Raw genomic sequence first — 12,500 nt, 5'->3', positions numbered from 1 at the left:
AGACGCAGTTAGCAAAGCGCCCCCCCCCCCCCCCGCACGCAAGGCCCCCCAGGCGCCAGGCCGCGCCCCCTTCCCCCCGATCACGAGAAGCGCCCCCTCTTGGCCCCCCCGCGGCCGCCGCCCCGCTCGTGGCCGCCCCCCCACGCCCGCTTGCCGCCTCGGTCCCCCCCGCCGTGCTCCCGGAACCCCCGCCGCTTGTGGAACGGGGGTCTCCTGCCGCCTCGCCCCCGCTGGAAGTGCCTGCCGCCGCCCCGGTCGCCCCCCCAGCCTCGCCTCTCCCCCCTCCTCCGTCTCTCGTCGCCTTCCTCCTCGTCGCCGCCGCTGTCGCCTCCCGCGGCGCCGTTCGCGTCCCTCGGCGCCGCGGGCCCTCGCTGCCACTGCCGCGCCGAGTCGCTGTTCAGGGACGCCTGCATCTGCGGGATCGGGCGGCGTCACACAAGCACACTGACATAATTGACATGATGACAACGAGGCAACAACAACAACTAGAGAAATAATAACAAGGGATAATGGTACTTGTACTAATATAAATAACAATGTTATAGTAATGATGATAACAATATGTCTACTACCGCTACTACTACTACTACTAATAGTAACAATACTAATATTGATGATGATGATGATGATGATGATGATGATGATGATAACGATGACTATGACGATGACGATGCCGATGATGACGATGACGATGACGATGATGACGATGACGATGACGATGACCATGACGATGACGAAAAGGACGAAAACGACGCCGACGACAGTAATGCCGACCACAGAACTAAACCCCCACCAGTTACCTCCGACGACGTGTCCATCTTGAGCAGCTCGCGCAGGGCCATGGTGGCGTAGGACGACGGCGGCAGCGTCAGTTCCAGGAGGACGGCCTTGTTCGCGCCCTCTGGGGTGCCGGGGGAAAGCAGGGAAACATAATTACAAATAAGGGAGAGGTGGAGAGAGAGGAAGAGAGACAATGAGAGAGAGAGGAAGAGAGACAATGAAAGAGAGAGATGAAGAGAGAGAGGTAGAGAGAGAGGAAAAGAGAGAGAGAGAGAGAGGAGAGAGAGAAGAGAGAGGAGAGAGAGAGAAGAGAGAGAGAGAGAGAGAGAGAGAGAGAGAGAGAGAGAGAGGGAGGGAGAGGAGAGGAGAGAGAGGAGGGAGGGGGGAGGAGGGAGGGAGGGAGGGAGGGAGGGAGGGAGGGGAGGGAGAGGGAGGGAGAGGGAGGGAGAGGGAGAGGGAGCGAGAGAGAGAGAGAGAGAGAGAGAGAGAGAGAGAGAGAGAGAGAGAGAGAGAGAGAGAGGAGAGAGAGAGAGAGAGAGAGAGAGAGAGAGAGGAGAGAGAGAGAGAGAAGGAGAGAGAGGAAAAGAGAGAGAGAGAGAGAGAGAGAGAGAGAGAGAGAGAGAGAGAGAGAGAGAGAGAGAGAGAGAGAGAGAGAGAGAGAGAGAGAGAGAGAGAGAGAGAGAGAGAGAGGGGGAGGAGGGAGGGAGGGAGGGAGGGAGGGAGGGAGGGAGGGAGGGAGGGAGGGAGGGAGGGAGGGAGAGGGAGAGGGAGGGAGAGGGAGAGGGAGGGAGAGGGAGGGAGAGGGAGAGGGAGCGAGAGAGAGAGAGAGAGAGAGAGAGAGAGAGAGAGAGAGAGAGAGAGAGAGAGAGAGAGAGAGAGAGAGAGAGAGAGAGAGAGAGAGAGAGAGAGAGGGGGGGGAGAGAGAGAGAGAGGGAGAGAGAGAGTTTAAAGTTTAAAGTTTAAAGTTTTAAAGTTTAGGTTTGATTCCATGTGTTACAATGGGTATTCTTGGTGTGACATAGTGTCTGTTCCATTTTGCTTCTAAACTATCCCCTGTGTGCAAGGAATGGCCGGGGTTGCCATCCACTGGCGGCGAGGGATTCGAACGCAGGTCAGCAAGATTGCTAGACGAGAACGCTACCGCTGCACCACACAGCAGAGAGATAGAGAGAGATAGAGAGAGATAGAGAGAGAGAGAGAGAGAGAGAGAGAGAGAGAGAGAGAGAGAGAGAGAGAGAGAGAGAGAGAGAGAGAGAGAGAGAGAGAGAGAGAGAGAGAGAGAGAGAGAGAGAGAGAGAGAGAGAAAGAGAGAGAGAGAGAGAGAGAGGGAGGGAGAGAGACAGATACAGATACAGAGGAAGAAGGAGAAGAAAAAGAAGGGTGGAGAGGAAGAAGGAGAAGAAAAAGAAGGGGGGAGAGGAAGAAGGAGAAGAAAAGAAGGGGGGAGAGGAAGAAGGAGAAGAAAAAGAAGGGGGAGAGGAAGAAGGAGAAGAAAAAGAAGGGGGAGAGGAAGAAGGAGAAGAAAAAGAAGGGGGGAGAGGAAGAAGGAGAAGAAAAAGAAGGGGGGAGAGGAAGAAGGAGAAGAAAAAGAAGGGGGGAGAGGAAGAAGGAGAAGAAAAAGAAGGGGGAGAGGAAGAAGGAGAAGAAGAAGAAGAAGAGAGAGAGAGAGAGAGAGAGAGAGAGAGAGAGAGAGAGAGAGAGAGAGAGAGAGTGAGAGAGAGAGAGAGAGAGAGAGAGAGAGAGAGAGAGAGAGAGAGAGAGAGAGAGAGAGAGAGAGAGAGAGAGAGAGAGAGAGAGAGAGAGAGAGAGAGAGAGAGAGAGAGAGAGAGAGAGAGAGAGAGAGAGAGAGAGAGAGAGAGAGAGAGAGAGAGAGTGAGAGAGAGTGAGAGAGAGTGAGAGAGAGTGAGAGAGAGTGAGAGAGTGAGAGAGAGTGAGAGAGAGAGAGAAAAAAAAAAAGCTAAATCCAAGTATGGTAATAAGTGAAAACAAAAAGAAGTCTAAAACCCAAATATTAGAAAAAAAGAAAAAAACCCACAGCCTGTCCCTTTTACTAACCTTTGAGTATGTTTTCCTGGACCTCGGTGTCCCGGAGCTTGTCGATGTCCGACTGGAGGAGCGGCTTGGTCGGGTCGTCGTAGAAGCAGATGGAGCTCTCCACGTTACTTGGCCTCATGATCAGCCTCCGGTACACGCCCCCCACCGAGAACATCCTGGCCAAAAAGCAACGTGGGGTTCAGATATCGTGCGAGATATGGGGTACAAGGAAAAGAGGAAAACAAATATGCCGTTGCATTTAAGTAAAGGATATCTGAGATCCAATGAAAAGTGGGATTGGATATGTTGAATAGTGAATAATAATCATAATGGCATGGGGAGAAATGGATGGGGCAAATGCAAAACATTCCTATAAATCATTAAATCTTTTTGCCCAACTGTTACGATTTTCAACCAAGGTTCAGTTAGATAGCCCTTGGAAGTCAAAATACAAATGCTTCCTTGATACGACTTGGCTTGACTAACTGACTCATCTGCCTTGACTTGAGTAGTCCACTTCTCTGACTTGACTCAACCAACGACTTCTATGATTTGATCCGAGTAATTGACTTACTTGACATGGTGTTTGAGCGCAGTGAAAGACAGGCCATCCTCCTCCAGTAACTTGCTGTACCACTCTTTCATCACATTCTCGGGGTATGTGATGTTGTAGCCTGGAAGGGGCAGCACCACCTACAACATGGCAGGTAAGGTGTTAGTGTGTAAAGCACAGATGTATGTACACATTTGTAAGTGCATATGCAAAAGTAAAGGATGATTTCAAAGATGAACACTTGGGAAACATTTTTTTTTCTTTTCAATTAAGTCACTTGAGTTGGAACTGAAATTACTGGCTGGTTTTTAACAGTTACCAGCTTTACTATTTAAAGTTATACATTATCTATCAATTTTTTTTATTCACTTGTCCAGTAAGAAAAAAATCTTTCACCAGAAACTACTAGCTATATAACAATGAATCTTCTGTACTTAAGGGTACAATAGACACAAAAGTGCCTAGTATTCCCTCTGATCATTATAACATATCATCCTAACCTAAGGGCCACTGTCCAGGCTTAGTTCTGACTCTCTAGTGGACTGAACTGAAGGCATGCAACACTATTCAGTTAACCTCAAAAGATATCTCAGTTCCCCTATATTTCCACAGCTTATTTCCTTGTCAATAAATGGTTTGCCTAAAAAAAGATTTCAGGGGAAAAGAAAAACTTGAAGAAGTGGAGTGCAGACTGGCTACTAAAAAGACAAAAACGGAGAAATATGAAAATTATGGCTTCGACTTAAACTGGATTTTGTCTCCCTTTAGTACCTAAAAATTATTATCTCTCACATATCAATAAATCTTACTATGTACTGTTCATGTTCTATAGCTGTTGACGTTATTACACTATTCATAACTAGTAATAACTGAGTCTGAATAGGGCAGCCATGGAGATCATTATATATTAGTCAGGGACCACTGAATAGAAAATGAACAGTTGAACTGAGTGTGTAGGAGCCATAACCTTTACCTAATCTGAACTAATTGAATCTACCCTTGATTAATCTAAGCTAATCTATCCCATCCCAAGATAAGTTAAGAACAGGTAATCTATCCCATCCAAAGCTAATTTATCCATCAATACTATCCCAAACTAACTTGCAGTACCTTCTTCTAACTAATTCCAACCTTCTAACTCTCTTTTACACTATCCAGTAAGCTAAAACTAATCTAATGTCTTACTCCAACCTAATAACTCAATCCACTCTACTACTCTTTATCCTATCCATATCAATCTAACCTAAATAACCTATCCTAACCTAGTATAGCCAAACCCAACCTAATCTGACCTATCCTATGACAACCCGACCTGCAACGGCCACCCACCCACCTCTGTGATGTCCGTCTCCTCGGCTTCCTCCGCGCTTAAGACCCGGACGATCGATGGCCCGCCTTCTGCGCTCGGAGCTTCGCCTTCAGCACTCGACGCCGTGGCCTCTGCATTTGTAGCCCCGCCCTCCGATGCCTTGGCCTCCTCTGAGTCTCCTCCCACTTCAATAGCAGAGTCTTCAGACAAGACCTCTGCTTCTGGAACGGAGGTAAGAAGGGAGTGTAAGACATGGTATTAGAAAACCAGTAAATAGGCATGAGATGAAAAAAATGGAGGAGAGAGAGAGAGGGAAGGAAGGAGAGAGAAGGAGGGAGGGGGAGAGGGGGAGAGGGGGAGAGGGGGGGAGAGGGGGGGGGAGGGGGGGGGGAGAGAGAGAGAGAGAGAGAGAGAGAGAGAGAGAGAGAGAGAGAGAGAGAGAGAGAGAGAGAGAAGAGAGAAGAGAGAGAAAGAGAGAAAGAGAGAAAGAGAGAAAGAGAGAAAGAGAGAAAGAGAGAAAGAGAAAGAGAGAAAGAGAGAAAGAGAGAAAGAGAGAAAGAGAAGAGAGACAGAGAGACAGAGAGAGAGAAAGAGAGACAGAGAGAGAGAAAGAGACAGAGAGAAAGAGACAGAGAGACAGAGACAGAGAGAGAGAAAGAGACAGAGAGAGAGGGAGGGAGGGAGGGAGGGAGGAAGGGAGTGAGTGAGTGAGTGAGTGAGTGAGTGAGTGAGTGAGTGAGTGAGTGAGTGAGTGAGTGAGTGAGTGAGTGAGTGAGAGAGAGAGAGAGAGAGAGAGAGAGAGAGAGAGAGAGAGAGAGAGAGAGAGAGAGAGAGAGAGAGAGAGAAAGGAGGGGGGGGGGGGGGGCATGACACAACTTCCATACTGAAAAACGTGGAGTAAGACATGAAAAGAATTAAGAAAATATATAAGGATAGAAAAAATTAAAGGAAAAACAGAAAGATAAAATATGTAATAAAATCAGATAACCTGAAATACTGCACATTCTTTCAGCAATTATGACTTAAGAAGTCTAACACACAGAAAACACCAATGTAAACTTAATCTCCTTTCCCATCAGTAAAAGGCTTCAAGACCTTACATGCTTTCAAAACTCACAATACAAGATATGTAATTGACTGGTTTAAATTATATCTTCATCAAAAATACGAAGATAATCAAAACTAGTCAAATACATCTCTTGTATTGTGAAGACATTCATTCTCATTCATACCTCTTCCACATTTGTCAACATGAATATGGTTCATTCAGTGTGTTGTTAGACATACCGGCACCGAGGATGTTCACTGTCCACTGTAGTTTTGTACTGTGAGTTTTCTATACACACAGATGGATTCACAAGATCTTAAGTCATCAGAGAATCAATCAGTAGTATTCTTATTATTCCTATTGACATTAGGATTACCATAAAGTTATTAATGATAAAACTGACAAAAATAACGGTAATATAAAAATATGTGAAAATCAAAGAAATAGGTAAACAGGTTGGATCACATAAACTATCTATGTTAACAAAATTAATAAACTTAAATCACAGTGAATCTGTCATATATGTAAATACCCTTCTTGCATTAATGGGATATTATAAAAAAAAACATGCACTTGAACTCAACATAAACACAGATAGCAGAAGTTGATATTCAACATCCATACCAGCTGATATTACAGCAATACATGCAGCATACATTTCCTTTGAACAAACCAACAGACACTTGACACCCACTGAACAATAAGACACAGTGCATAATCTCTCTCATTCATTATTTTCCTTTTCCGCTTTCTCTCTCTCTCAAACTCCCTCCCCCACTCTCCCTCTCCCTCTCCCTCTCCCTCTCCCTCTCCCTCTCACCCTCACCCTCACCCTCCCTTTCTCTCCCTCTCCCCCTCTCCTTATCCCTTTCTATCTTTCTCTCTCCTTATCCCTTCTCCCTCTCCACCCCTTTCCCTCTCCCTCTCCTCTTCCACCCCCTCTCCCACTCATCCCAATCCCCCATCTGTATACCATACACGACAACCTCAAATACAGCACACCCCTATCCTGAAACCCATACCCAGCTGATACCTTCGTCCATGGTCGTGGTGCCCTGTTGTCTGACGAGATCCCCCGGCAGCACCTTCAAGCCGAACTCCTCGATTCTCCTGGAGGCCACGCGGTTCCACATGTAGCTCTGGTATGCGTGCAGGTACAGGTTGCGGATGTTCCTGGGGATCTGTGGGGATGTGGGGAAGAGGTAAGGAAGGGAAAGAAGAAGAAGGAAGAGAGGAGGATGGAAGGGAGAGAAGAGGAGGGAAGGGAAAGAAAAGAAAGGAAGAGAGGGGGATGGAAGGGAGAGAAGAGGAAGGAAGAGAGGGGGATGGAAGGGAATGGAAGGGAGAGAAGAGAGGAGGGGAAGACAAGAGAAGAGAGGGAATCAGATGGGAAAGGCAAGGGAAAGGGAAGAGAAAAGGGGGGAGTAGGGGTAATAATGGGGACAAAAAGGAAGGGTTGAGAAAGGGAGAGGAAGGGAGAAGCAATGGCGAGGATTGAATAAGAGAGTGGGAGATGGCAGAAACAGAGAAAGAGACGAGTAAGAGACCAAATAAGCGATATTGTACAGGTTTACAATGCTATAGTTTTTACTGTTTTATAGATGACAGTTCTTGGTTTGAATTTCTTCAATTTAATGTAGAGAGGGGTAATGTGAATAGGGATAATCTCTGTAACATAGTTTGTCTTGATTTTCAGTTATAAACAGAAAGAAAAACCAAAAATGCTCTAGAAATAGCAAGATTGAAAAAAAAAAAAAAAAAAAAAAAAAAAAAAAAAAAAAAAAAAAAAAAAAAAAAAAAAAAAAGCCACCGCTGACAATGACAAGGATGAAAAACAAACAGATAAACCTCACTCCAAACCCACCCTCATAATGGCACCCACGAGATCATTCTTCTGAAGACTAGCGAGTCCACGGAGGAGCTGGCTCTCGATGGACGACTCAGAGGCCCTGTTCATTGCCTGTAAAGCTGCCTCTGGGTCCTTTGTTTGAGACCATACCCTGCAGCCACGGCTCAAATCGGCGTCATCATTGTCTCGTGGTGACAGTATCAGGTCCACAGCCTGCAGAGAGAAATGACGTCAAAATAAGAGGCAATACCTAATAATAAAGTCTGATATTTATGACTGAAAACCTCCAAACCCAAAATCCTACTGATCCCTTTCCCTCCTACCCCTTCCTCCCCTACCCTTTCCTCCTTCCTTCTCCTCTTTTCTCCTCCCTTCCCCCTTTTCCCCTGCCCTCCTACCTACCTCCTGCCACTGACTCCTGAGCAACTCCCTGCCAATGCGGTGAGTGGGCACAGTACTCGTCCCGAAACGCTGAGTGCCGTAGTAATTGATGAAGCCTTGCGATCGTAGGGAACCAACAGCTTCCTCTATTGCCTCATCTGAAGCCTTCACCTCTCTGGAAATAATTAAATCAAGTAAAGGAGATAATAAGAGAAGAGGGGGTAATGTGGGAATGAGGTCAAGGAAGAATGATAAAAGTGTTGTGGGAAAATAAAGAGGGAGATGAAAAGGGAGTAAATAGAACCTACACCACTGCTGCTACCTTGGAACTAATGAATCAACCTGTGTATAGTTAAGCCTAAGGTGTCTAATTTCCAAGATGATTGAAACGGATGAACTGGGCTTCAGTAAAAGCACCAATGCAAATCTCAAACAACCAAAATACCAACCCCCTTAACCACAATTAAACTCTGGCCAATCTATTAAATTGAAGCAACCAAAAACCAGATCCAAGTGAGCTTATCAACCCGACCAATCCATCAGTCACGAGTAACGAGAAGATAACCCACCTGAGCACGATTCGAAAGTGGTTTCCCTGTAGTGAGCCAAGCTTCATAGGCTTGTGGTGGAAGGTGAAGTTACCAAGGTAAATGCCTCTGTGCCTCCTCGCAGCATACGCTAGCTTTTCAGGGGCAACCTGGGAATAACATTGAACTTATTAGCGAGGAAATGATCTGTCTCGCTGTCTCTCTCTATATGTATACATGTGTGTGCATTCATGAATGAGTATGGGTATACTTGAGTAGGCCTATATGTGTTTAGGGTCACGTGTGAATAAGCGAGTGGGTTTATGTGTCTATGGGTGTGTTTACAATTATATACACACCCGATTCACAGAGACCAACTGGCTTGTCTTGCCCCGCTTGTCCTTCGTCCCGGCATATGCAAACATATTGGGCTTCAATCTGCAACACAAAAAACAATATCAGTTGAGTTAATAACGAAGAAAAGAAATATGAGACAAACTACGCTGATACTTCATTCCCAATTTCCGTAGCTCGTTGGTTAAAAATCTTGAGGTAATATTGAAAATTTACTAAATTTTCAATTATTGCAAAATATGTTGGCCTTCCAATTACATATACTAGAGTGTTTATAATTCCTTATAAAAAGAAAGATATAAATTACAAGATTTAATAATCCTAATAATAACAATAATAATAACAATAATAATGATAATGATAATGATAATGATATTACTACTACTAATAATAACAGTAATAATAATAACAGTAATAATAATAATAATGATAATATTAATGATATTAATAATAATAATAATAATAACACCAATAACAATTATAATGATAATAATTCACTACAGTCTTGAAAACCAACATTCTTCTGCATAAAATCACACTGAAAAAAAAAAAAAATAAATAAATAAATAAATAAATAAATAAATAAATAAAACATTTAACCAACCAAACAACCCTGCCGCATCTGCTGACCTGATCTGATAGGCGATGAGGTTGATGGCGACGATGGTGTCGACGTTCTCCTTATAGAGCACAAAGGTCGTGAACTGCTTTGACCTCGGCCACGACTTCCTAACATGACGACACCCCCCCTTCGCTGAAAAGGAAAGGTTGTTGGTTCATCTGTACACTCCTTTAGGCTTGATTGTGTTCAGTCATGTTTATACTCAATTCAATTCGTGTTTATAATATATCGCATGTATTTATATTCAAATTCATATCTATCCGTATTAGCCCCTACGATCTGGATGACGCGACAATCACGCATGAAAAAATCTGGCTCGAGGGAGGGGTGACGCGAAAATGCCGTCACGGGGAAAATTTAGCTCTGGGCTCGGGTTACATGAACCTGCCGTGGTGAGCATTTCAGCTGAAGGCAGGGGTGACGGGAATGACTCGCCACGACTGCAAAAACCTCTTGGAGGGTGATTAGAGTCATTTGGTGTTTAGGAAGGGGCTTTTGCATTATTTCTATTGATAAAGGAGGGTAGAATGTACTGTCCGTGACCCATGACTGGAGGAGCACCAGTGAGGATGCTATTTCCATGCTCAGGTTGTATTATAGAAAATTCAATATTATGAAAGAAAGAAAAGAAAAATACACACACACACACACACACACACACACACACACACACACACACATATATAACAAAACAGTGCTTATTGTTATCATTCTTCTATGAAGTTATGGACTATTTAGTGAGATGATATAGCGTCCATGCAAGGAAAACAGTATTACCATTTGGATAAGGCAAATCAAAGGACATTTATGGACATTGGAAAATGGCAAAAAACTAAAAACCTGAAAACTTTCCTCATCCCATAGCAGCATCCTTGGTCAAGCCTGAGTTAATGATGTATATGTCTTTTCCTCTCTTTTCCTTTTCCTCTCCCTCTCTATCTCTCATTTTCTTTTAGTCATATATTTCCCTTTCACCCTCCTTCCCTCCCTCTTTCTCTTCTTTCTTTCATTACCCCTCTCACCTATCTTTCCCTTCCCTCATTCCTTCCCTCTCAACCTTTCTTTCTGGTGGCAATGATGAACTTCTTTCAATTACCTTCCTTCTCCTACTTCTTCTGTTCTCTTTACTCATCTTTTCCATTTCCTTCTGACTCTTTCACCTTTCTTCTTCCTCCCATTCTCTCCCTCCTCCCCCCTTTTGCCTTATGACTGCAATTCTTCCTATTGATGGAGAATTTCTTGCCAGTCTTCTTCCCTTACTTTATCCCTTCCATCTTCCTCTCATTCCTTTCCTCCTTTTCCTTCTCATCTTTCTCTCCTTCATTTCCTCCATGTCAGTCCTCCTTTTTCCTTCACTTCCTCTTTCTCTCAATCTTCTCTCTCCTTCTCCGCTTGCCTTTACCTCTCCTCTCTCTTCCCCTTCTTGTCCTTCTTGTCCATCTTGCCTCTTCCCTTTCCTTCTACTTCCCTTCCCTCCCTCAGCCTTTTCCTTTTTTCCCTGTCTTTCCCTCTCCTATTTCCTTCCTTCACTTACCATTCTCTCCTTGTCATTCTTACTCTTCTATCTTTCCCTCCCTGTCCTTATTGCCTCTCCCTTCTCCTTCTACTTCCTTTCCTTCCTCAATCTTCTCCTCCTGCCCTTCCCTCTCCTCCCTTCATCAACCTCCTCCTCAATCCTTCCCTCCTTCCTCTCCTTCTCAACCTCATACCTTTTTTCCTCCTGACAACAATGAACTTCTTGCCATTGTCTTCCTTGAATAAGCTATCCACATTCAGATACTTTGCCTTGATGGTCTTGTGGATGGCAGTTCGTCCTTCCTTGTCTACGTTATCCACGCAGATCCTCACTTCCGTGTCTTCTGTGGAGAAAATAAAAGCGAAAATAAAAAGAAGATAAAAGATGGCGAGATTTAAGCGAGTCCAGGAATACAGATTAAAGAGTCAGGATCAAAACGAGTCTTCTTTGAGTAAATACTTAGGTTGATTTAAATGAGTTAATGACTGTGGTTTTAAGAGAGTTCTATACATAATATAAAGAGACAGATGGTTATATCTAGACCTTCCTCCATCCTCAAGCTATTGCTCTGCGTACCTCTACTTCCTTTTTTCCATTCCCATATGCTCCTTCAAATCTGTTTAACTTTTTTCCCTACTTTCCTTCTTCCTCTTCCCACCTACTCTCTTTTTTTTACTCTTCTCTTTATCTTCCTTCTTCCCTCTCCCATGCCCCACCACCTACCTCCTTTCTCCTCTTCTCCCTCTTTTTCTCCCCATCTTATTTAACCTCTCTCTCTTTACCTTTCTTTCCATCTGACTCCATCCTTCTACTCCACTTTCCCTTATCATATTCCTTCCTCTCTTTAAATCCTCCTTTTCTCTCTCACTCTCTATCCCCCATCTTCCTCATCTTACATCAAACTTCCTTCCCCTCCTTCTCCTCTCTTTCCATCTCTTCCTTTTCTCTCTTTTTCTATCCCTTTTCTCCCACATCCCACTTCCTTCTCCCCCTCCTTCTTCCCCATTCTCTTTACTATTCCTTCTACCTATCTCTCTTCCTTCCTTCACCTCCTTGCTCAGTTTATCTTTGTTTCTTTATCACTTCCTCCCTCCTCCCACATCCTTCTCTTAACCTTTCTTTTCATCCGCCTCTCTCCCTGTTTTTACCACTTCCCATCTCCTTCCATCTCCCTCCATCCTCTCCTTATTCCATCTTCCTTCATCCTCCCACATTATCCCTCTCTTTTCTCTCTTTACCTGTTTCCATCGTCCTTCCTATTCCTCTTTCCTCCTCCTCCCTTTCTTACCTCCCTTTTCCTCCTCCTTTTCGTCGGTGGCTGGATCCTCCATCTCCCCTTCCTTGGGGAGTGTGCAGGGAACTAGTCGCAGGGGCCTCCCCAGAAGCTTGTCAATCTCAGTCATCTTCTGTGGGGTGAGCTCTGGGGGTATCTCGGCGGGGACCTCTGAGGAATGCCGAGGTTGCGTCAGGGAAATGGGGAGAGGGATTTGTTGCAGCGGTTTTTGTTTATTTTAATTTTGAGTTTGA

At 44.6% G+C, this 12,500-nt stretch overlaps 1 protein-coding gene across 1 annotated transcript in view; it reads right to left on the bottom strand.

The window, feature by feature from the left end:
• Positions 1-80: 80 nt before the first annotated feature.
• Positions 81-12,500, bottom strand: part of LOC125039013 (pseudouridylate synthase 7 homolog) — a 17,128-nt gene continuing 4,708 nt past the window's right edge. The window contains exons 4-16 of the mRNA XM_047632732.1: positions 12,262-12,417; positions 11,167-11,316; positions 9,466-9,589; positions 8,841-8,919; positions 8,524-8,651; positions 7,976-8,129; positions 7,589-7,786; positions 6,758-6,905; positions 4,701-4,897; positions 3,389-3,507; positions 2,836-2,990; positions 801-901; positions 81-413 (exon numbers count right to left, since the gene is read on the bottom strand). Of these exons, the coding sequence (XP_047488688.1) occupies positions 81-413; positions 801-901; positions 2,836-2,990; positions 3,389-3,507; positions 4,701-4,897; positions 6,758-6,905; positions 7,589-7,786; positions 7,976-8,129; positions 8,524-8,651; positions 8,841-8,919; positions 9,466-9,589; positions 11,167-11,316; positions 12,262-12,417 (2,042 nt within the window). The remainder of the gene's footprint in view (positions 414-800; positions 902-2,835; positions 2,991-3,388; positions 3,508-4,700; positions 4,898-6,757; positions 6,906-7,588; positions 7,787-7,975; positions 8,130-8,523; positions 8,652-8,840; positions 8,920-9,465; positions 9,590-11,166; positions 11,317-12,261; positions 12,418-12,500) is intronic.

The sequence above is a fragment of the Penaeus chinensis genome, chromosome 26 (assembly GCF_019202785.1).
Source record: "Penaeus chinensis breed Huanghai No. 1 chromosome 26, ASM1920278v2, whole genome shotgun sequence".
Taxonomy (NCBI): domain Eukaryota; kingdom Metazoa; phylum Arthropoda; class Malacostraca; order Decapoda; family Penaeidae; genus Penaeus; species Penaeus chinensis.
The sequence above is the reverse complement of the archived record's forward strand: the minus strand, read 5'-3'. Positions and strand labels throughout refer to the sequence as shown.